The 25,306-nt window shown below is 37.3% G+C and overlaps 1 protein-coding gene across 3 annotated transcripts in view; it reads left to right on the top strand.

Annotated features, from left to right (window-relative positions):
- The first annotated feature begins 498 nt into the window (after nt 1-498).
- pam (peptidylglycine alpha-amidating monooxygenase) overlaps nt 499-25,306 on the top strand; it is a 95,792-nt gene continuing 70,984 nt past the window's right edge. For all 3 annotated transcript variants that reach the window (XM_053339425.1, XM_053339424.1, XM_053339423.1), the window contains exons 1-10: nt 499-560; nt 4,476-4,608; nt 4,697-4,832; nt 12,898-13,015; nt 15,204-15,261; nt 15,887-15,974; nt 19,976-20,067; nt 21,658-21,741; nt 24,504-24,552; nt 24,750-24,817. In XM_053339425.1, the coding sequence (XP_053195400.1) occupies nt 4,738-4,832; nt 12,898-13,015; nt 15,204-15,261; nt 15,887-15,974; nt 19,976-20,067; nt 21,658-21,741; nt 24,504-24,552; nt 24,750-24,817 (652 nt within the window). In that variant the 5' untranslated portion in view covers nt 499-560; nt 4,476-4,608; nt 4,697-4,737. The remainder of the gene's footprint in view (nt 561-4,475; nt 4,609-4,696; nt 4,833-12,897; nt 13,016-15,203; nt 15,262-15,886; nt 15,975-19,975; nt 20,068-21,657; nt 21,742-24,503; nt 24,553-24,749; nt 24,818-25,306) is intronic.

The raw sequence follows: 25,306 nt of genomic DNA, 5'->3' as shown, positions 1-25,306 counted from the left end.
ACTTTTACCATGGAAAGACAATGTCGATGTTTTGCTATCGCAAAACAAACTATTGTAACTTGGCTCCACATTGCCAGATCTTTTCCAAATTTCAGACAACAGAAAGTTTACTAAAAACTACTAGCAGTTTAACCAGAACCAGACCTTGTAAGACATTGATGATGTCTAATAGTGAATTTTCTTTAGTTTTCATTAAAACCTGTTCCCAAACTGTGTGAAATGACTAGAGATGTTTGAAAACTTGATAGCCTACTTCAAATTTGGTCACTGTCTTAATAATGAAAAGATCTTACCCTTAAGTTATATTTTTAAACCTTAATTTATTTATTGTAAAGCTTAAATATTTTGGCTACTATAAATATAACTGTGGTAGTTAAGTTAGTTGTTTGTTAGTCCTGGGTTACATGTAAATTATGAGTTTTGTACAGATGTTGTTTTTATTCTGAAAAAGGGAAGGAATCAAACCGGAAGTGTGGCTGTATTTGTTTTGTAAAAAAAAAAACCCCACAGGTTATCACCCGAGTAGAGTCGATGGAATGATGTCCAGTGGCAGCGAACAGGTACCAGTTTGTTCTACAAAACATTTGTATTAAGTATTTAAAATGTGTAGTCGAGCCCCAAGCGAACATAAGCTTCAAGATAGCCATTTAAAAAAACAACAGATTGTAAGCGATGCCATGTTTAAACTCTGAAACGCTACGTTAGCTCATGTCATACACCGCCACGACAATTTACATTATCTAACCTAAATTACAATAGAACTCACGCTGTTATTTATTTTTTCAGTTTGTATGCTGGTGTGTTTGTGGCTAATGGCGTTAAAGATGGCTATTTCCTTTGGCCGCTTCCTGTTCAGTTCAGGCGTGACATCTGTTCATACGTAAGATTTCTTTCCGTCAAAACAAAAAGCATTACGTTTGAACATTTTGGAATCGATACAGTAAAACATTGATTGTGCTTTGGGCGTCCTTTATTTATACTCCAGCTTTTGCAGATGTTAATTTATAACTCTTGCAAGTATTAGATGAGCTACATCTAACTAATATTGGTATGAGCTACATCTAACTAATATTGGTATGAGCCGGCTGTTACTTTGAAATGAAACAGACAACCGTGTTCACCAAAATACTGGCATAGTAAGATTAGGTAAATCTTGTAAATGTAAGTGAGGCTTTAGGTGGCTGTAGTGGTTCATAGTGGTACGTCAAACTAGAGTGCTAGTGCATTTGCTTGTTGAATACGTGCTGTGGTCCATGTTTATCCAGAGCCGTGTTGCTATAGTTTCCCACTAATGGCTGTGATGTCAGTACAGCCCTGCCCGTTCTCACTCCCCCTCTCACTGTTATTTTCACCTCTGCTATCAGCGATGAGTCACCAAGCAAGCTGATAATTTCAGTTATTTTTTCTTTGCCGTTTAAGTATCGTTTTGGGTTTCAAGGTAAATGTCAATACATAAGGCTTAATTCGCACGTCAGTATATTTTTTCTTATTGTTGTTTTCGTCGTGAGTAAGTTACTTTCAAACATAACGCGAATATTACGATAAAGCTACATAATATTTTGGAACTGTTTATCATGTGTTTTGAACAAATACCATATCTACATTGATTGATCAAGGTTCCCGGCCTGTATGTGAGCTCGCCTGTTTAACTGCAGGCAGACAGGTAGGCTGACGCACTCACTATAGTGGGTTGAAAAATAAAGCCAGCTAATCAATATATATACAAGTTGTATCATCATACAATTCCTCATTATGTATTCATGAATACAAACACTGTCAATTTCATAGCATGGAGCTGACTGAAAAACTATTTCAGTAAATTCCTGCTGTGGTCAGTGCCTAGTTCATGGCAGGAGTGGGATAGAACTCCTCGACAGAAGGCCCCCCCAGGTTGATCCTCATCATGGTCTTTGGTGGTGGAAAAACTTCTTGACAGATTTTATGTCAAGAAGCTGACAGTTCTGCACAGAGAAGCATTCCTTTGCATTGGGTGGCTGAAATGAGCAGCCCCAGCATAAGCTACACCAACTTCAGTATGTTCTATAGGCAAAAGATGATATTTCAATGTCATGTAATGTCTTACTGTTATCTTATCAAAACCAATCACAGACAGACATAATCATAATCACACATAATCACTCTACTGTTGGTCTAGCTTGTAGTGCTTGTAGGGGTCCTTTGTCAATTTGGTCTCCCACAAACCACAGTAGGACTTGTCCTTGAAATTATTTCTGACTAGAATTCACATCTCCTGCTGTGATTCCCCTGGATTGTTGTGCCTTGATGTGCAGGATTGAAAAGAGAGAGAGAAGAAGAGAGAAAACCAGAAGGGTATTTGGTTCACAGACGTGTAGTGATTCAATATGTTGTATTTCAGTACACTAGTTGCTGCGATGTTGCACAGACCAAACTGCACTGAGCAGTGCAATGTGCAAAAGTGCATAGACAACCAGCTTTTATTGCGTTGTGGCAGGGACACACAGTATAAGCACAGATCTGAAGCCTGTAAGGTCTGACATGATTGTTTTTTTCATATTTAATGGAGAACAAAGTTCTATCATTACTGTAGAATAAATAGAGACAAACCTATCTGAAAAAATCACCTTTGACTGTCATTCTTCTCCAGTTTACAATGCGTCAGTCCGTGGTGAGAGAGGAGCAAAGCTGAATTAAATAACAAAATAAATAAATTAAGTCATCAGTCAAGAATTAAGATGATATAGTCTGTGTAGGTTTTAATGTTTTACTGGAAATGTTGGGCTGGATGCAGATCTTGTTGTGCAGTGTGGTTTAGGGGAGTGGCTGTCAGCGTTTCTATCGTTCATCGAATAGCTCTGAAAGTGATCCCAGTGATATTATTTGCAACTGTTGTTTTTGTTCAGCCATCCACTTGAATTAGAACAATTTTAAAAACTATATATTTATTGTTGTAATTATTGTTGCTGGTCAGAGGTCACATTAACCAAATATTTTCTGTCATTTACATATTTTTTTAACAATGACGGAAAAATCTGAAGGCTGTCCGTTATTTTGACAGCTTTACACGAAGGGTGATCTACCGTAACTTTAGTTACTCACACCCCTATCCAGTTTGTAGCAAATGCGGATATTAATGAGCTATTATCTAGTCTTGTCTTGTCTTTATTTTCAATGGCATGACCTTGTTGTTTAGATGACTTTAGCCTCACACTATAGCAAAATGTCATGGCAGCTCAGTATCTGAAGTTTCTTTTAAAAAGCCCAATAATTGTGATGGCGTAGATAAACGAGGTGAAAAAATATGCAAAGGAGAATGTGTTGGAGGATGCAAGCAACAACTGATAACGTGTATCCAGGGGAGACTTGATGAATGTTCCAGGTGAGAGATGAAAATCAGTGAGGCTTTACATGACAGAAAGTTCTGGAAATCCCACGTTCAGAGTGACTTGCTGACTTCTGATCACTTTCCTAAGATAATTGTAATCCTACCAAAGAAAGCTAATTGTCTAATTTTGTAAAATTGTATTGTTCACATTTGCCTGTTGAAGTACAATAGCTGCAGTTTTTTAGTGGTCTCCACTGTCACTCCGCGGGGGGGGGGGGAATTGATTCATGTGGTGTTGATGTGAAAAGTGAGCACATAGCTCTCTCTGTTAATCTTTTCTTTCCATAATACATGCATAATCTATAAGCTTGTTCTATAAATTAATTATTAATACATGAAAATGAATGAATGAAAACAAAATCCATTAAATATGTCCCATTATGACCAAAAAGAAAAAAAGACAGGTGGTATGAGATTAAAGAAGATTTAATGCAATATATGTTCTTGGTGTGGATCGTCATTTTCATATTAATAATTTATTTCTCGTACATCACACCTGGAATCTCTTTTCATCACCCTGCTGCTGAGCTATCATGGTCTGAAACTTCTCTAGCATACCTTCCTGCTTTTGCCCTAATCTTTAGTGATTCCAGTCTGGCCACTGTCGTCCTCAGCTCTGACGTGGCTTGTGGGAGGTAGCTGAATGCATTTCCTTCTTTATAAAACATTTGCAAAATGATTTCCATCAGTATTTCAAATCCTGCATTGTTTACATCTATCGGTTCTAGCCATAGACTGTATAGAAGAAATGGACGTAACATCCGTGATGTCACCCATTGTACTGTGTGTACTTCCACGTTGGCCTCATTTCAGAGGACTGGAACTCCCCACCTGGTTCTAGCACACAGTCTTCCTCACTTCCTTTGTTGGTTCATGTTGTATTTCCAGTTGCTGGTTGCTAGCTTATAAATTATCACCTGTCGATCACTGGAATATATATATATGAGTATATGCATGGGGACATGACAAAACAGGGACCATAGGTAACATGCAAATAAATAAAATGCTCTGACAGAACGTTAGAATGTCACAGTGTTCTATATCTGTAATGGATTTGTTGTCACATAACCTTGCCAGTCAATTAACAGATTTGCTTTTTTCGGTTTTTCAGTTAATCCAGACAGAGTTTTGAACCATCTTACCCACTGGAAGGAAGCAAGAGTAATCCAACATGCCAAAGGAGTAAGGGCCACCATATTACCTTTACCTCCCTATTCCTCAACCAAGCTGAGCAAAGAAAACAGGTAAAGAGGTGTAACACACACTGTCCCATGCAATTAACCCACTTTTTCCCACAGGATGATGTTGACACCCTCTGTTCCATATTTGCAGGCCAGACAGCAGCAGTAAAACACACGGTGTTAACCGCAGACATGATGGGAGTCCCTGTGTGCTGTGTGGTGGTGCTAGCATTTATTTATCACAGCCAAAGTGTGGAAACAAAAAATCCACTTTACAGGCCTAAAAGGTGAGAAAAAGCTGTTTTTGTTTTAAATAGAATGGATTGGAAAGTATTAGTGATTTTTTTGTTTCGTCCTCTTCTTCTGAACTAACATATTTATGTTTACATCCAATGTTTCTGACCACAACACAGTGTGTATCCGTGAAGTCTAACGAAAATGTTACATTTCCTCCCTCATAGAATATTTCCAAAGCAGATTTTAAAATATTTTTAAATCTGTATTGTTTACAGCCAGTGCATTGCTACATTACTGCCACAGACTATAAATTAGTAGAACAGCACAGAATGATTGGCAGGAATGTGTATTGCACCCTCTGCATGTGTGCAAGACCTAAAAAAAAAACGCAACTTGCCTGTAGAAATGATGCATTGTAGTGCTTATTGTGGTCAAAAACTCCTATGGGTACCTTTTAATTGTTGAGATATAGCAACACATATGTTGCAACAGTTGTATTTCAATTTTCTACCTTTCTGCACATCCTAAATATAAGCAAACAAGACAGCATCAAACAAGAGAGAATATCATCATGGTCATGAGCTTTGGGTAGTCACAAGATCGCGGGTACAAGCGGCTGAAATGAGCTTCCTCCGTAGGGTGGCTGGGCTCTCCCTTAGAGATAGGGTGAGAAGCTCAGTTATCCTGAGGGAGCTCGGAGTAGACCTGCTGCTCCTCCGCGTTGAGAGGAGCCAGATGAGGTGGCTCGGGCATCTAGTCAGGATGCCTCCTGGACGCCTCCCTGGTGAGGTGTTCAGGGCACGTCCCACCGGTAGGAGCCCCCGGGGAAGACCCAGGACACGCTGGAGAGACTATGTCTCTCAGCTGGCCTGGGAATGCCTCGGGATCCCCCGGGAAGAGCTAGACGAAGTGGCTGGGGAGAGGGAAGTCTGGGCTTCTCTGCTTAGGCTGCTGCCCCCGCGACCCGACCCCGGATAAAGCAGAAGAAGACGGTACGGTACGGTAACTTAACGTAATAAAGTCCTGAACCAATAACGTAATAACTTTTGGCCAATAACGTAATAAGTTATTGCGTTACTTTCTGTCTGTCTGTCTCTCCATCTGTCTATCTCTGTCTGTCTCTCCTCTCAGTGTTGCCAAAGCTATAGGAAGAATAACAGAAATATATATATATATATATATATATATATATATATATATGAAAGAAGACTAAAAATACAGTCGAGCAGTAATGTGAATACAATTGGGTGGATGTTAGGTGTGTGTGTGTGTGTGTGTGTGTGTGTGTGTGTGTGTGTGTGTGTGTGTGTGTGTGTGTGTGTGTGTGTGTGTGTGTGTGTGTGTGTGTGTGTGTGTGTGTGTATATTAACAAAAATGCCGGTGACCAAAGTCCCTAGGATCATTTGGGATGTTTCTTTTTAGTTTGGTGAAGAAGGTTTGTCTCAAGTTGTTTGCTATTTTGGGCAGTGTACAAGAAATTGCTCCTCTACCTCATATTCTCTGTTCTTTGGGCAGCCAGGTTTTCTTGTGTTTGTCTGTTTCCACGGCTATGTTTTCTCACTGAGCCTGGACTAGGTCAGGATTTGCCTCTGACAAAGAAGAGATACTCTGCCAATTCATATTCTCTGTTTCTCTATTCTTTTTAGGGTCACATAGGAATTAATTCTACTTTGGTTAGTAATTGGGTTTGTCCAATGTTCTAAATAGTTGTCTTTTGCTTGATTCATTATTTTGTTGACTCTAATTGGTTTTTGAGAAGCAGCGCTGTACTGAGCTTGGTGTGTATTAGTTTTTGTTCATCTCTTGGGTTTTTAGCACCTCTAATTGGAGTGTGTTGTTGGGACTGTTATGTAGGTGTATCCACAATTTTAAGCTTTCTTTTTTTTGTTTTTTGTTGTGTCTCTCTGTCTGTCTCTGAGAGATCATTTACACAAGGACTAAACTTACCTGAATTGGCTGAACAAATGACTAATTTCACTAACAAACCATTCAGTAACAGTAGAATGGATATTAACATGGCTGTGAATGAGCTAAACATCACTATAGTTGCTTCTGTCATTGACAGTGCCATAGTTTTAGATTCTAATGCATGATGACATGCTTTTAATAACAGGGGGGACAGCAAGTCTTTAAACGTTTTTTAAAGTACATTAATATAACCATCTGGCCTTGGACTTTGATTGTTTTATTTCCCATTCCTCAATATGTGCGTCTAACTCCTTAGCAGTTGTTTCTGTCAATTCTGTTAGTTTTATGTGCTTTAGGTACTCTGAGTTTAGCTTCGTCAGTACAAATGTCCTTATTCTTATAGGGTTACTACTTGCCCTCTTGCCATATTCATAATATTTTTGGTTAGTGAATCTTAAATTTCCTTCAATTTGATCTGATAATAAGCTATTAAGTTCTCTACGAGTTGCATTTAAATCCTTTATGAGACTAATCAATGTGGATTGCTTATGTTTATGTTCTATCTCTTTTATTTTATCTTCCAATTCTTGCTGCTTAGCATCCTTTGCTCTTTTCCTAGCTGAAGTAAATGAGATGTATACTTTGGCATAATCTTAAGTGGTGTTGTTTCAGGCGAGATGTTGGTATCTAAGTATTTTTTGAGCTCTTCTGTGATGAAGGAGGTAAATGCTTTGTTGTTTTAAGAGAGATGCATTGAGCCTCCATTGTTTGGATGTTGGTCTATGGCTTATATCCTACTTCAGTGCAACAGGTGCATGGTCTGACATAGTGATAGGCAGTATCTCAATGTCAACTATTCTATGTAGCTCTACCTTGGGTGTGAAAAAATAACCAATCCTTGAGTAGGATGTGTGTCTGCTTGAGTAAAAAGTGAATTCCCTGGTTCTTGGATACATACTTCTCCATATGTCCACTAGGCCCGCTTCTACAGACAGGTATTTAAGCATTTCACTCATTCTAGATAGGGGGGCTTTAGAGGAAGGTTGTCGATCCATTAGCTGTGACATCACATCACACAGTGTCCTGATAAAGCCGGGTTTATCTTCATTGGGTGCATATATGTTTATGAGAGACACATTTATACCATCATTTCGTCCATTGACCAAAATGTATCTCCCTTCAGTATCTTTATGTACTAGTGTTTGTGTAAAGTTAGTTTGTCTATGTATTATTATAACTACTCCCTTCTTTCTTCCCGACTGATTTGAAGAGAGGTATATTTTGTCTGCCCATGATTTTTTCAAATTTTCATGTTCCATATCACACAGATGTGTTTCCTGCAGAAACACTATCTGACAGTTGGCATGTTTCAGCTGGCGCAGAATTTTCTTTCTGTTGATAGGGCTATGAAGACCCTTGTCATTATAGCTTACATATCAATGTGTCCATTACTCGCAACACACAATTTGGGCTCTGGCTCCCTTGCACTGGAGACTAGGGGAGAGAAACTGTGGGCCGAAACATTCACATACATTATGAGTGGAGCTAAATAGTGAAACCAAAAGGAGTGGGATAAGTAATAATACATACTACAGCTGTACCAGTTTTTTAATTTCAACAAAAACAGTAGGTGTCTGATTGGGGGGGGGGGGGGGGGATATAGTGTTGTTGTTGTTATATTTAATGCAGGATCCTCAGGGAACAGAAGGATCAGAACAGAGAGAACACAACACTTGTTAAACCTACAAATATCTAACATTCTCCACAAGATGATTGGACCTAGTCTGTAGCTACTAAGGAGAAGCAGCAAAAGTGTACAGCTGAGACTGAATTTGACTATGCTTTAAGTGTCCTGCAGTGATTCCTGCAGAATCTGGCAGGTATATAGCAATCAAACTGCTATTCATGGTATGATGGTCATCTAAATTTTACACAGCCCAGCTGTGAGTTAGGTAGATAGGGTAAAGATGTGTTTCATTATTATTATTATATTTTCATTTAAAAGAAAGAAAAAGGGGAAAAAAGCAATATAGTGATATATTATTAGGGCTGGGTATTAAGTGGAACAGTTGCATTCCTTTTATATGGGCTGTAAGGCACATTTCACACATTTCAGTTTGATGTCCATGTGTGATTATTCATAAAGGAGATAAAAAAAATAAAAACAAAATTACATAAGGAAATAATACGTCAGCAAAGTGTGTAAATATAGAAGTCACTCGCATTAATAAGTCAAGGGGGCTCTGTCCTGGGCTCTCCTCAGCATCTCTGTGGCGTCTCCATCGTAGTGTAGCTTGGCAAATATTTGCTGGTGGTCTCTTCTGGTCTCCCGGTTTCCTGGGGGCTAGAGTGTGGTGCGAGCAGGCCACCTTTACCCGGTCCATCTGTAGAGCTTCTTTGATGATTTTAGCAACTGCGTCAGGAGAGAGGGAGTCCAGCTTCTCTTCGATGCCAATAATCCGGATATTGTCCCGTCTCATTCTGCCCTCCATGTCATCACATCTGTCTTTGAACACTGTTACCTGGTTTTGGAGGCTCGTTATCGTGGCCTGTACAGAGACCACTTCATCGGACCACATTGATAATCTGCCCTTTATGTCCTCAATGTCGGCCTTTACGGGGTCCATCTCTGTGCGGATCACAGCCATGTTGGCTGTGATTTCAGACCTCACCGCCTGTAGCTCTGATTTAAGGGCATCGAAATCGTCTGCCAGTGCATTATTTAAATGTATTTTGAAAGTGAAAATGACAACAATTTTATGGAACTGTGGGGTTTATTGTATAACCATTAGAGCCATCAGTTTTCACTGCTACATCATAAAAAGAAATCTTCATAACTACTATCTTATTCAAACTATTAACTGTTCATTTAACAAAAAGGCATGGCAATAGATTGATATTTTCATTTTTGTGTATGTTGGGCCACTTTAGGAGAAGTCATCAAATTTCAAGGTAAAAGACATTTGGGGTGTTTTTAACAGCTGTCAAATGTCCAAATGGGTCAAATTTGACCTGAAGGGTTAAACTGTGAGTATGAATATGTCCTTACTCTGCGAGCAAATTTAGAACTCCCTTAAACCATTCGTACACACAAATCCTCCCACAGTCTTAAAATTATATACACCGCGTTCCAAATTATTATGCAAATGATATTTTTCTCAGATTTTCCTAAATAGTCAATGAGAATGACAGTCAGTATAATTTTCAAGTCATCAACCGTTAGAGTATAATTCAAATTTTATTGAACAAACGTCCCAATGATAACAGTATTTTTTTCAAAAATAAAAAACTCAAAATGCACTGTTCCAAATTATTATGCACAACACAGTTTCAAAACATTTTATAGGTTGTAAAGAACTGAAAATGGTCATTTGTTGAATTTGCAGCATTAGGAGGTCATAATTACTGAAATCAAAATCTATTTCAATAAAAAAAACATCTTAACAGGCCAAGTTACATGTTAACATAGGACCCCTTCTGTGATATCACCTTCACAATTCTTGCATCCATTGAACTTGTGAGTTTCTGGACAGTTTCTGCTTGAATGTCTTTGCAGGATGTCAGAATAGCCTCCCAGAGCAGCTGTTTGGATGTGAACTGACTCCCACCCTCATAGATCTTTTGCTTGAGGATGCTCCAAAGGTTCTCAATAGGGTTGAGGTCTGGGGAGGATGGGGACAACCCCATGAGTTTCTCTCCTTTTATGCCCATAGCAGCCAGTGACACAGAGGTATTCTTTGCAGCATGAGATGGTGCATTGTCATGCATGAAGATGATTTTGCTACGGAAGGCACAGTTCTTCTTTTTGTACCATGGAAGAAAGTGGTCAGTCAGAAACTCTTCCAACTTTGCCGAGGTCATTTTCACACCTTCAGGGACCCTAAAGGGGCCCACCCGCTCTCTCCCCATGATTCCGGCCCAAAACATGACTCCCCCACCTCCTTGTTGACGTCGTAGCCTTGTTGGGACATGGTGGCCATTCACCAACCATCCACTACTCCATCCATCTGGACCTTCCAGGGTTGCACGGCACTCATCAGTAAACAAGACTGTTTGAAAATTAGTCTTCATGTATTTCTGGGCCCACTGCAACAGTTTCTGCTTGTGAGCATTGGTTAAGGGTGGCCGAATAGTAGGTTTTTGCACAACTGCAAGCCTCTGGAGGATCCTACACCTTGAGGTTCGTGGGACTCCAGAGGCATCAGCAGCTTCGAATACCTGTTTGCTGCTTCATGATGGCATTTTAGCAGCTGCTCTCTTGATCCGATGTTTCAAGCAGAAACTGTCCAGAAACTCACAAGTTCAATGGATGCAAGAATTGTGAAGGTGATATCACAGAAGGGGTCCTATGTTAACATGTAACTTGGCCTGTTAAGATGCTTTTTTTATTGAAATAGATTTTGATTTCAGTAATTATGACCTCCTAATGCTGCAAATTCAACAAATGACAATTTTCAGTTCTTTACAACCTATAAAATGTTTTGAAACTGTGTTGTGCATAATAATTTGGAACAGTGCATTTTGAGTTTTTTATTTTTGAAAAAAATACTGTTATCATTGGGACGTTTGTTCAATAAAATTTGAATTATACTCTAACGGTTGATGACTTGAAAATTAGACTGACTCTCATTCTCATTGACTATTTAGGAAAATCTGAGAAAAATATCATTTGCATAATAATTTGGAACGCGGTGTAGTCAATATTTATTCAGTTTAAATAGTATTTTAGAACCATGTTATTTAATAATGATTGGGTCTATAGTAACATTTAAGTGTGTGTGTGTTTAAGTGTGAAATTGCTAATAATACACAATTTGAATGTTATGGAATTATGGATATGTTACATATATATACATTATATATCTGGGCTATCAAAGTTAACTTCTTAACACAAATTCATTTGAACTGCATTTTTTTATAAAAAACACGCGATTAACACATGTATGTTCGGTTTGTTCCTTGTTCCAGCCTGTAGTTTGGAAATAAGGAAGCGATGCAGCAGTAATGTTTTGGATAACAAGCAGAAATGGATAAAGAAAAGAGTCTTATGAACAGCAAATTCAGGTTCAAAGCCCTGTAAGATATTCTAGCCCAAAGTTATGTGCATTATGGATTAAGTCGAATCTCAAATACCAGTCATTGGCCAAAGAGACCTCTTCCTGCTTGTCAAAGGCAGACCACACTCACACACATCACTCTCATGTTAATTGTGAGTTAACTCATGACAATCATGCAATTAATTGTTATTATTATTATAAATATTTTAATCGATTGACAGCTCTAATATATACATTATTAATATATTACATGAATAATATATACATTTGTTATTAACTTCAGCCATGCAGGTTTATTCAGCTATGCTACTTTGCTAACTTGCAGCAACTGATCTACAAGTCATAAAAGTGACTTGTTATGTTTCATTAATGGCTTGTAGATCAGTTGTTTTGGGTGGGAGTAAATGACACTTAAGGCTGTTTTTGATTGTTTTTGGAAAATGAAGTACATACTATATATATATAACATCAGCTTGCACATCGTTAAAACGACAATTAAAGATATTATCATCATATATAGGTCACCTCTAGTGGTCAGAACAAAATAAGCCAGTACGCATATCATGAATCTGATCCAATTTTGTATGCAAATTAAGAACATTTCTATACACATATTTGTTAATGAGGCATCACTCAATACATTTTCATTCAAAGCTTCGTACTGTCCAAGGGTTGACCAATACAGACATATCCCCAACACTTGTTTAACCTACGCGATTGCGATACAGTACGCTGCAGTACGCTTCTATGTTAATCAACACTGCTGTCTTCACAGTCGATGTAATGGCTTCACTTGCACTGTGTAAGTCTAAATTACTCAGTTTTATGTGTGCAACTACAGTCATTCTGTATTGTGATCTGAGTGCTTCCAAAATGCCTTATGCAGTTACACTTGCATAAGGCAGTAGATCCATATGCCCACCCACATGCATTCTCTTAAGTGAAGAAGGGTTTAGTAGGCATAAATGTAAGGAAGGGGTTATGTGTAAACATCAATGTTTTTGACTTTGTATACAGGTGTATATGGATTATGTGTATAAATATATCTAGGCATGAATGCAGTTATACTGCTGCCTCTGCAATAAAAAACAAACAAACAATTGTCCTGCTGTAAAGCAGGAAATAAACCACCTTCTTATGTGTGTCTCAGGTCTCAAGAAAATGTCTGGTCAGATCCCAGTGACTGTGTGTCGAAAACAAGGCAGGTCTTCACAAACTCTCACAACTTCTCTGTGGATATTCGGATGCCCGGTGTTGTACCGAGTGGGGTGAGTACTTAGAAGTCCATATCATATCATATATATATATATGTATATATGTGTGTGTATATATATATATATATATATATATGTATATGTGTGTGTATATATATATATATATAAATGTATGTATGTGTGTGTATATATGTATATATATGTGTATATATATATATATACACACACACATACACATATATATATATATATATATATATATATATATATATATATACATATATATATATGTGTATATATATACGTATATATATATATGTGTATATATATACGTATATATATATGTATATATATATGTATATATATATATATAGATTAGTTAAAACATTTCAATTCAATTTCCATTTTGTCAATTCCAAATAAAAGAAAAGTCATATATTTCCTCATTGAAACTTTCTTAAAAATATAGTTAAAATCTCGTCTCGTCTCGATCTCGTGAACCCAATATCTTGTCTCGTCTCGTCTCGTGAGCTGAGTGTATCGTCACACCCCTACTGCTGACACAACTGTCACAACCTGAGATTTGCCAAAATCCCACCACTGTTGTACACAGTTAAAATAACGCTTACATTTTCTGTGAGCAATCCAAAAACACTCAAAAGCTGCTCTAAAATCCTTGTTATAAAGTAATGCGCTGTTAAAAGGCCATTAGGCCCTCTGCAAAAGCACACTTTTGATCAAAACAGCGCTAAAAACAAGACAGTGGTCAGAAAAACCTACTGAGTTAATGTGGCAACTGTTAAAAATGTTCACATGATATCTAAAACAGTACAGACGGTCCAACCTGGCCAGAGATATCCTATTATCATTACAGTAACTCCAGGTGTACTGCCTGTGATGGTTATGAAAAGTCCTCCAGACATCTGACAGCTCATGTGCTTCAGTCAACTCTCTGAACCTGCGTGATGAATCGGGATGAGGCTCGTGTTGGTTTCTGTCTAATGTTGGATTCTCAGCACAGTTAAAATCACCCCCACAAAACAAAAACTTGGCACAGTTACAGTTCCTGATAACTAAACATAAAATGTCCAGTCCTGCTGTTCTTTGCATAAACACAAATAAAAACTGTGCTAACCTGTTCAAGCTTTGACCTTCAGTAAGCAGCCTTTAATAACTTCCTCTACAGTTAAGGAAGCAGGCAGGAAACTCCTGGAGAACACAATCCCCACCTCCCCATTACACTCCCTCTTCCAGTCACTCTCATTATCTGTGGTGCTGTGTGTCTCCTGAACCATCATTACATCGATGTTCTTTAGCTCCATCAGTTTAAAGAGAGCAGCTCTTTTACCATCCTTTCTAGCTCCATTTACATTCAAAGTGCCAAGGTTAAATTAACACATGGAGAGAGAGAGGCTACAGGAAAACTCAAGAAAAAACAAAAAAAGGAAAAGCTCTCTTAGGTTGATGACAGATGGAGGAAAAAGTCTAATTTAACTTTAAACCTGTTTAATAACTTTCTGAAGAGATCTCAATGCTGGCCACACGTCAAAATCCTCAAAAATGTCAAAAACAGGCTGAATGCAAAAGTTAAAGTGCCGGGCTTACTTTAAAGGCCTTTTCTCTGTATGTTTGCTGACGAAAAATACAAGATTACAGAAACTTTAGAATTGGTGCGCAAACTAAAATAAAGAATAAGTAGAAGGTTGAAAGAATAAGACTTTAAGGTGACAAAAGGAAGAGAAAATGAGCATGAGCAGAAAAACAGAGGTGAAGCGAAGACGATGAAAAACAAAAGCTGGTTTCGAGCGGTACAGCTGGTTTTTCTCCCTGGGGAGGGCTTGTGTATCAGCCAATCAGATTCATACCAGCTACTTTCCCCTGGACTGGACATCTCTGTGCTTGCATCTTCAGTGCTGATGAACTTGAAGAATCTTAAGGGTTGGATTGAAATATTTCTGTGGGGTTGGCTCTGGGTTTTGTTTTGATAATGTTCTCATACCAGACGAATTTACTTTGTTCATCACAGACTTCAGCAAATGTCCAAGTCAGTCCTCTCCCAGCCATGTTACACCTGTAGTTATGTTTACCTAGGCTACATTGCAACACATGCTCGTGCAGGTAGCCCATGATCCTCTGCATTGTTTTTCACTTCCTGTGATTGGGTCGGATTATGTTTCACAGCAATCATGCCTGTATTACTATTATTTTGTAATTAACATAATTGTATTCTTTAATGTTTTAGTCGGACACTTACCTGTGCATGGCATTTCCTGTGCCAACTAGTCGTGATGCATTTGTTGGTGAGTAAATTTCTAATAAATACAGTTGATGACAAACCTACAGCTTGTAGCCCTATTCTAAAACCAAAAAAAAAAGTATCTACACAGATTAGATGGTACCTTTCTAAGAGATGATGTAGGTCAGCTGTAGGCTGCTGGATAAAATGTCAGTGGAAGTAATTGTTGTTTAGGATTTTCCTATTTTTGTAGTGCTAAGCCTGTGGGGCATTCCTTTTATTCTCTATACAACACAAGTAAAATGATTCAAACAATATGCAAGCTATGTGTTTTCAGTGATAGCAGCATGGCAAATGACCTGAAGCCATCTTTATTTTTAATTATAAAATTACAAAAAGAAATTGCACATTTCTTGCTAGAAATGGCATCGAAAACAAAGTTTAAAAATATTGCACTGAGAATGAAAGGAATGCCAGGCTTTTGTTTGTTTTCACAGACATGAACTTGAAAGTCACATGCAGTGGACTCAGGCCAATAGAAAAGAATATGCCAAAAAGCTAGGCATCTTGGAATTATGGTTATTACACATCAAAATGTGTAATAGCTTTTGATGTGTAATAGCTTTTGTACTCAAGGAAATTCAGGAAATACTACATAATATTTTAACCAGGGTGTTTTTCCTCCTCAGTGGACTTCATACCTCATGCCAGTATGGATACAGTCCATCACATGCTGCTTTTTGGCTGCCAGACTCCATTCTCTACCAGCCCCTACTGGTAATATTCAACTCTAGATCACTGCTCTCTGTCACCTATTTACAATGTTAAAAATGAACACTTTTTTTAGTATATATATATATATACATACATATATATTTTTTAATAGCTTTTTATTTTCTCAATTAATGCGTATGGGTCAGTGACAAATAGGGGTTGGCAAGATGAGAAATTTAGTGGTTTTGTGTCATTTGAAATGACATTTGCAAAAAACAAAAGTAAGACTGAATGCTCCCGAAAATGTCACATGGTGTAACCACAAAGAATTATACATATTAAATATTTGAATCAGTGCATTTATAAAAAAAAATGTTCTTCATTTTAAAACATCAAATGCATAGAAAAAAATTAGTATTCCTACATTTACATTTTTATGTGTTTTGTCAATATTGACCAGTACATTTCCTAAAAAACAACCATTTTTTCTAAATAAATTGGGGTCAATGATGTAAAATTTGTCAAAAACTATTTTGTGGCATTGCCAATGTGGATTATATTTATTCCACATTTTAGTTCAAATTTATTTTCCTGTATATTATCAGATTTTTATGAATAAATACTGCTTACACCAACTGGACACTTGATTGTATCAATTGGTGTAAATAGTGTTTTTTATAAAAATCTGATACACTGTCGGACCATGTTCCTTCTACAGTCAAACACCATTGTTTGTTGGAGAAATGGACACTGAAAATCAAATAGTCAACAGACTACTGATGTGTTCAGGCTGCTGTATGAATAAAGAGTGAGCAGTCAACAAGGTTCAGTGAACTAGGTTTGTCATGTTATTTCAGTTTAGAAAAAGAAACATCTGATAACAAGTAATGATTAGGGTATTATATTCAGTCACAAATCCAGTCAAGAAATAATAATTGTAATTTCATTTCATAAATGACCTCATTCTTTCGACTGTAAATTCTGTGCTAGAATTGTTTTTTTTTACAACAACAATCATGGTAACTTTATCTTAAAATTTAACTCATGTGTTGTATTGTAGAGAACAGAAAGAAATGACCTGAAAACAACAACTCATAAGTCAACTCATAACTTGTCTCTGTGAATACAGTTGATAAAAATGTTATCTAACAATAAGAATTTAGATAATCTATAAAAGATGTGTGTGGGCAGAGAGAGAGAGGAACTGGTTCCAGTCCTCCATTATGAGTTCAGAGGTTCTGGCTCAGAGATGATGTTATTATATTATAAAGAGGTCAGGTGGATCAGAGATGATGTTTTTAAGTTCTAAAGAGGTCAGGTGGATCAGAGATTATGTTATTATATTATAAAGAGGTCAGGTGGATCAGGGATGATGTTTTTAAATTATAAGGAGGTCAGGTGGTTGAGGCATTCAATCAATCAATCAATCAATCAATCAATCAACCAATCAAGCAATCAATCTTTATTTGTATAGCGCCAAATCACAACAGAGTTATCTCAAGGCACTTTATACATAGAACAGGTTCTAAACAGAACTCTTCAGGTTTTAAATTTAAAGAGACCCAACATTCCCACATGAGCAACAGTGGCAAGAAAAAACTCCCTTTTAACTCCCTTTTAAGTCTATAGCAGCGTAGGCTAAGAGCTGTAAGAGCCCTAACTATAAGCTTTATCAAAAAGGAAAGTTTTAAGCCTACTCTTAAATGTAGAGAGGGTGTCTGCCCCCCGGACCAAATCTGGAAGATGGTTCCACAGGAGAGGAGCCTGATAGCTGAAGGCTCTGCCTCCCATTCTACTTTTAGAGATACTAGGAACCACAAGTAGACCTGCATGCTGGGAGCGCAGTGTTCTAGTAGGTACATAAGGTACTGTAAGCTCTTTAAGATATGATGGAGCCTGACCATTGAGAGCTCTGAAGGTGAAGAGAAGGATTTTGAATTCTATTCTGAATTTTACGGGGAGCCAATGCAGTGAAGCCAAGATGGGAGTAATATGATCTCTCTCTCTAGTTTTTGTCAGAACACGAGCAGCTGCATTCTGGACCAGCTGGGAAGTCTTCTCTTCTTCTTCCCACCTTGCTGTTTCAGGCAGCAGGATTCACACATGCTCTGTGATGAGCCACTTTTTCCTTGTTAAGATGGGGAAAATCAATTTTATTTATTTAGCTGGATTGTTTTAGTTTTATTTGCATTAGTAATGAAATAGCAGAAATGTGAATAATTATATTTCACAGATGTTATGTTTGAGTAACATTTCTCATTTAAATGAGTTCTAGGATTTTTGGGTATTTTGAAGCTACTATACATGTTCAAAAGTAGGTTTTATGATACATCTTTAATTAGTATCTGATATCTAATAAAATTAGCATAATAAACAACTGATATTTTACAAAATTGTGCTCTAACAGAAAAGCCTTTGATGTAAGCAGTTTTTGACATTTCATTTTAAAATCAAATTTGAAACCTATGTAAGCATATGGCTTTGGTCTCAATATTTGAAATAAATATTAATTTCAGCTTCTAACCCTGTCAGGCAGCAGTTGTGATCATTGGGGGTCCTTCTCTGTAAAACTACTTCCACATGGACACAAAAAAAGTCAGCTTGGGTGTAAAGACTGGTGTAGCTACGGCGCGGTGTTAAAAAATATTTCATCATTAATAATCATAGTGCCACCCCCTCTAGAGTACTACCGGTAGTCTAGGGTAAAAGTGCAATGTCTCAGAGGGGCAGTTGGGCTTTTTATATTTTACTTTTTACTCATTCCCAAAATTAGTTTGAATATCGAACAGCGGTGACTATGACAAATGGTATATATGGTATAACCTTTGTCACAGTCCTTTTTTTATGAAAGTGCCAAAAGGTTTTCTTCCCATCCAACACTAAATTGTTGTTGGAGGGGACAGACAGTATGTTGCTCTGTGACTACTAGGGTTGCAAAGGGGTGGAAAGTTTCCAGTAAATTTCCGGAAAGTTTCCGGTAAATTTCCATGGGAAGTTAAGCTGGGGAATTTTGGAAATATTCCAAATTGGAAACTTTCCATGGGAATTATGGGAATTATGGGAATTTATGGGGATTAAATGGGAATTTATGGGAATTTATGGCAACTGAGGGTAATTTAGTGGAAAGGTATCATTTGATTGATTAATTGGATAAAAAAAGTCCACCCCTTCATTAAAAAACATTATTTTAAATTGACGATAAAAAAAGGTGCACAATGTCGCTTGATGTCCCTGAGCTGTTGAAGTTATATTAAATTATACAATTATTTATAATTTAATATAAAAAAAACAACTAAATGTTATTATTCTTAATGGTTTCACACACAACTCTGAAAAAATACAACAATGTGTCTGTGAAGCTACACATCCCTGAGGGGGATGTGTCTAATGTATCCTGGTGGAGATACAACTCATAAAATCCAAAATATACAAGATGTTTGTAAAACTATTAGTTATTGTTATTTACTTAGGTGCAAATGATATAACTAGTTACATCAAAGTTCCACTCCTGTCTGTTAAAGTGATAATTACTGTATAAATTGTGGTTTATTTGGTTTTGACCAGTTTTATTTTTTCCACCATAAGGCTAAATATAGCACTTACACATAAAAATATCCCTAAATATATTCCCATATAATGTCATCAAAACCACAGGCTCAAAAGTGTGGTCTAGGATTGTAGAAATCATCTGTGCATGTGATGGAGGAATGCACAGTGCATGTAGGGGGCGTGGCCTCAGTAGCCCTGCAGTAAACAGTATGCTATGTGAGCATATGATAGCATAGATATTCAACTGTACTGCATGATATCTGGTTGTTTTAGTCAGGATTATGCTAAAATATTATTTTACACAACTATATTTAAGTTCCTTAATAAGAACATACCTTCAGTTTAGTAAATTCCCAGTTAATTCCCGTTAATTCCCGTTAATTCCCATTAATTCCCGTTAATTCCCATGGAAAGTTTCCAAGTTTGAAAATTCCCGGAATTTTGCAACCCTAGTGACTACTACTACTACTAATTCATAGACTTTCCCCATCTGATTGTGTTGTGTCTTTCTTTAGGGACTGCGGCAGTGTACAAGGCACTTGTGAGGATGAAGCCTCCATTATGTATGCTTGGGCTCAGAATGCACCACCTACTAAATTACCCAAAGGTATGTCTCTCTAAGGGTTTTATCACAATTACTAACAATCATAATTATTCACTGACTTCCAGTGGTATTGTTTTCTCTTTTAATTATTTTGTGGCCTTTACAGCACAGAATTACTCACATTTGTGTATAATCCACAGACTTTAACATCAACATCACAAAGATTTTTTTTCTTCTTCTTTGGGTCTTAATGGCAGTTGGCAAACCACCTTAAAGGTGCATAAGCGCCATCTACTGGACTGCAGTGTGGAACAGCAGTAGGCAGAAAAAAAAACCCAAAATGTATTTCTCCCTATTATTATTTACTCTAAAGTACCGTAAAAACCGGTAAACAAGTCGCACTGGTTTATAAGACAGTCTATTTTGGGGGGTCTCATGCAGGAAAAAAAAGCTTTTCTATTAAAGACTGGTTTATTTGAATGCACCAGTATTTATTCATTTATAAACACATACATTTATAGTAACTCCAAAGCTTTTTCAATCTACTTTTATTTGAAACACAATGAAAACACACATATTACACCTGAAACAGTGTGTCAGGTTAATGGTTAATGGTCCGGTAATGATTTGCTTAACTGAACTGGACTGGTATATTAACTCAGACCGGGTTTGGATTAGTATATGACTGTAGTATATCACTTAAAGCTTTTAAAAGAACACAGTAACTTTACATAATTGATACAGTGTGCAGCTGTATGCTCCCAAAAACTCACAAAGACTACACCCAAGTCGCTATAAGGCTCCCCAAGCACACTGTCCTCAGACTCTGTTAGTCCATGATTCAAACAAAATCTCATACACTCTTCCATCCAGTGGAAAAATATGAAAGTAAGTGAATCTCTATAGAATATTTCCGTGATGTCTTTCCTTGCAGATTCCCCAATTTAATATTGTATATTAATTCTCTTCTTTATTCGTCATACCTGTTGCAATCTACAGTATCAGTACCGTTTGACAGTTTCCGGTTTATTACATTATATACATAATCTAGTAGGGTGCTTGTATATTCTATAGGGTGTTTGATTTAAACCTGTACATCCTATTTGCAAATGGTTAATACTTTTTCTCTTGTCACGTATTCCACCAACACCAACGTGCTTTTTAATACTGTACATGCCTTCCATGTCAATACAGTACCATTATTCCTGCCAAGTTTTGCTCTAATAATCCTTTGTCATAGTTTTAACCTCTGCTTTACTTAATGATATTTGTATGTCAATTAAATGTAGTTGTAATGATTGTTTAGTAATATGTCTACTGTATCTTTTCCTTCCACCCTTACCTGAGCAGAAACTCAAAAGAAGGAGACATACAATCCCCTATAATGTAGCCTGCGTAGCACATGAAAGATTTCATACACAATATCCTGCCTATTTGATGCCTTTCCAGACATAATGGTCAGCCAACTACAGGCTGCCTTTTAGTAGAAAGTAAAGTAGTTTCACCGAAAATTCATGAGACAGAGTAAGATTGTATATTGTCAAGTAGAGATTGTCTTTTACAGTTATCCGTCTTTTCTTTCTCATTTATTTAGATTGCCATGTGGGTTAATGTCTTTCTCACACCTCTGGTTTCTCTGTATTTTCTCATCAGATGTTGGTTTTAAAGTTGGAAGAAATTCAGGAATATCCTACTTTGTGCTGCAGATCCATTATGGAGATGTCAGTGCTTTCAGAGGTAAGTCCTAGTGGAAGTTAAAGTCCTGAAAACAACGACTAGATGGATTCCCTTGTAATTTGGTACAGATATAAGTGATGCCCAGCCAATGAAACTAAATTTATTCGGTACCTAGACTTTTCATCTGGTAGCACCAGTAGGTCAAAATCTTAACTTATTATGTCAGCACTCGGGCCCTAATGACCTCAGTTTTGTCCTGATTTAATTGAAGGAAATTTTGTGTCATCCAATGTTTTACTTGCACTAAACAGTAACACACTAATTCTATTGGACTGTAGTCATCTGAGGACAGTGCTAGATGTATCTGCATGTCATCTGCATAACTATGATAATCAACATTAGAATTGTGCAGAATTTGACACAAAGGCAGCATATATAAGCTGAACTGAACTCCACATGTCATAGCCACTCAATCAGACTCATAACTTCCAATGGTCAGAAAATAACTCTGCTCCTCCAAGTAGGACCTGAACCATTCTAGGACTGTTATGCTGAGTCCTGCGCAAGTTTCCAACCTGCTGTTTCTGTACTGTGGTGAGGTCGAAAGCCTGATTGAAATTTGTCCAAAACTTCTCTGGAGTTGAAGAAATTGCTGAGTTGATTAAAAGCCACTTTCTCAACGATCTTGGCTATAAAAAGAAGATTTTAGATACGTCTGTAGTTGTTTAAAATGGAAGCATCCAGCATTCTCTTTTTTAAGAGTGGCTTAATGGCAGCTACTTTTAGGGGTTTAGGAAACGCGCCTGATTGGAGTGAGCAAGTTATTATTTGCTGCAAATCTGTTAGGACAGAGTTCACAATAGTTTAAAAAAAGACAAATGGCATTGTGTCAAGACAGCATGTTGATGGTTTAAGATGCTTGTCAGGGCTGGCACAGTGCTTCCGGCCAGTTGTCCTGCATTCAGCACTGGCACAAATATTGACTGAACGTTAATAGACATCACTTTAAATATGTGTGGGATTTTCCTGTGTTTTAAGTGCTAGATTTGTGGAAATCGATTCAAATATGTGCAATACCCACAGAAATTCAGGCCCTGCAGTTGTATGTTTGTGAGATGGACAACTGAGGAAACTGGCTGTATTTTCTGTGTGGACACTGCCAGTCTTGTACTTTATTCTAACCAGCTTATTGGGGCAGCTGGGGCTCAGGAGGTAGAGCAGTCATCCACCAATTGGAAGATTGGCAGTTTGATTCCCGGCTCCTCCGGTCCACATGTCGATGTGTTCTTGGGCAAGATATATAACCCCAACGTGTGAATGTGTATGAATGGTTAGTCTCCTTCCTGATGATCATGTTTGCACCTGCGTAGTAGCCCCTGTCATCAGTGTATGAATGTGTGTGAATGACATGTTGTGTACGTAAGTACAGTCCATTTTACCATTCAACATCTTTACAATGTAATGCAATACAATACAAGAGCACTACATTGTTTGTTGACATAGTTTCAGAGGTGCTAACTTAATATCTCTTTAAGGATCTACTTTGCTGTGACTGAAAATTGCTCTGTAAGGATTTTGTTGTGGTTGTAAATTGGACGGTCACGTTTCGTCCATTAATTCCATTTTTGCAATATATGTACAATACAGTGCTGTGAAAAAGTATTTGCCCCCTTGTGGATTTCTTCTGTTATTGTTTTTTTTGGCACACTTGCATGTTTCAGATTATCAGACAAACTTTAAGCAAAGACAATGCGAGTGATCATAAAAGGCAGCTTTTAAATGACCATTCCATTCATTGAAGGTAAGAGTTATTCAAAACCTATATCACCCATGGGGCAGCAACTGCAATCAAGCGATAGCAATAACTGGCAATGAGTCTTTCACATCACTGTGGAGGAATTTTGGCTCACTCTTCTTTGCAGAATTGTTTTAATTAATCCACATTGGAGTGTTTTTGAACATGAACGGCCTGTTTAAAGTCATGCCACAGCATCTCAAACGAATTTAAGTCCAGACTTTGACTAGGCCTCTCCAAAACCTACATTTTGTTCTGCTGCATAACCCAAGTGCGCTTGAGCTTAAGGTCACAAACTGATGGCCGGACATTCTCCTTCAGGATTTTCTGGTAGAGAGCAGAATTCATGGTTCCATCAATTACGGCAAATCGTCCAGATCCTGAAGCAGCAAAGCCATGTTTGACTGTTGGTATGATATTCTTTTTATGAAGTGCTGTGTTAGTTTTACGCTACATGTAAAGGGATGCACACCTTCCAAAAAGTTCCACTTTTGTCTCATCAGACCACAGAATATTTTCCCAAAAGTCTCGGTGATCATCAACATGTTTTTAGGCCCTTTGTGTTCTTTTTGGTCGGCAGTGTTTTTCGACTTGGAACTCTCCCATGGATGCCATTTTTGCCCAGTCTCTTAATGTTGAATCATGAACACTGACTTTAACTGAGGTAAGTGAGGCCTGCAGCTCTTTAGATGTTGTTCTGGGTTCTTTTGTGACCTCCTGGATGAGTCGTGGATCATGACTTATCAAGGGGGGGGGGCATTACTTTTTCACACAGGGCCAGGTAGGTTTGGATAGCTTTTTTCCCTTAATAAATGAGATCATCATTTAAAAACTGCATTTTGTATATACTCAGGTTATCTTTGTGTAATATTTAAATTAGTTTGATGATCTGAAACGTTTAACTGTGACAAATATGCAAAAAATAAGTAATCCGGAAGGGGACAAATACTTTTTCACAGCACCGTATATATCAACGTTGGTAATTATTCAGATGGAAAAATAGACTTTTTTTTCTTTTCTTCTGCAGATCATCATAGAGATTGCTCAGGACTTACCTTAAAAATTACATCCAGACCGTAAGTATTAACTTAAAAGCATCAGCCTTTCATCTCCCTGAGACTTCTGTAGATAGTGTTTCTTCTAGAGCACCAGGAATAATGTTTGTATGGAGATCAGCTTGACAGAAAGAAATAGAAAAAAACTGCATTAAAATATGACAGGAACTTTACAATGTCCTTCCCTCTAACTGTGTATCTGTGTGCTTTACTCAAAGGCAGCCATTCATTGCTGGCATATACCTGCTCATGTCTGTGGACACGGTTATCCTTCCAGGAAAAAGAGGTATACTTATTGTCTATTTCCTTCTATGAAACTGTGTCAAGTCCAAGATATTAGATTATTCTTACAGACTTCTCTGAGAGACATTAATTGAGATTAATCGATTAAAAAAAAAAAAAAAAAGTTTTAATTTCCACCCCTTCATTCAAAAACAACATTATTTCAAATTGACAATGCAAAAAAGTGCTCAAACAAGATGTTGCTGCTTGGACATCCCTGAGCTGTTAAAGTAATATGAAATTATAAATAATTCACAAAACAACACAACTAAATGTTGATGTCCGATAACTTTAACAAAAAAACATACACATGTATGCTATGCAAAAAGAGGTATTTTCTGTTGTTCAAAGGGACCTGAGCTGTTGGAACAATAAATTAAAGATAAGTAATAAAGAAAAAACTGTTAAAAGTATTTGTTTCAACATCCAGTGATGGTTATAGTATATAACCCTAACCCTAAAAATAGTTAAATTAGCCTATATATCGCAAACT

Source organism: Scomber japonicus, chromosome 19 (assembly GCF_027409825.1).
Source record: "Scomber japonicus isolate fScoJap1 chromosome 19, fScoJap1.pri, whole genome shotgun sequence".
Taxonomy (NCBI): domain Eukaryota; kingdom Metazoa; phylum Chordata; class Actinopteri; order Scombriformes; family Scombridae; genus Scomber; species Scomber japonicus.
Note: the sequence above shows the minus strand (reverse complement) of the source record. Positions and strands in the feature narration are given on the sequence as shown.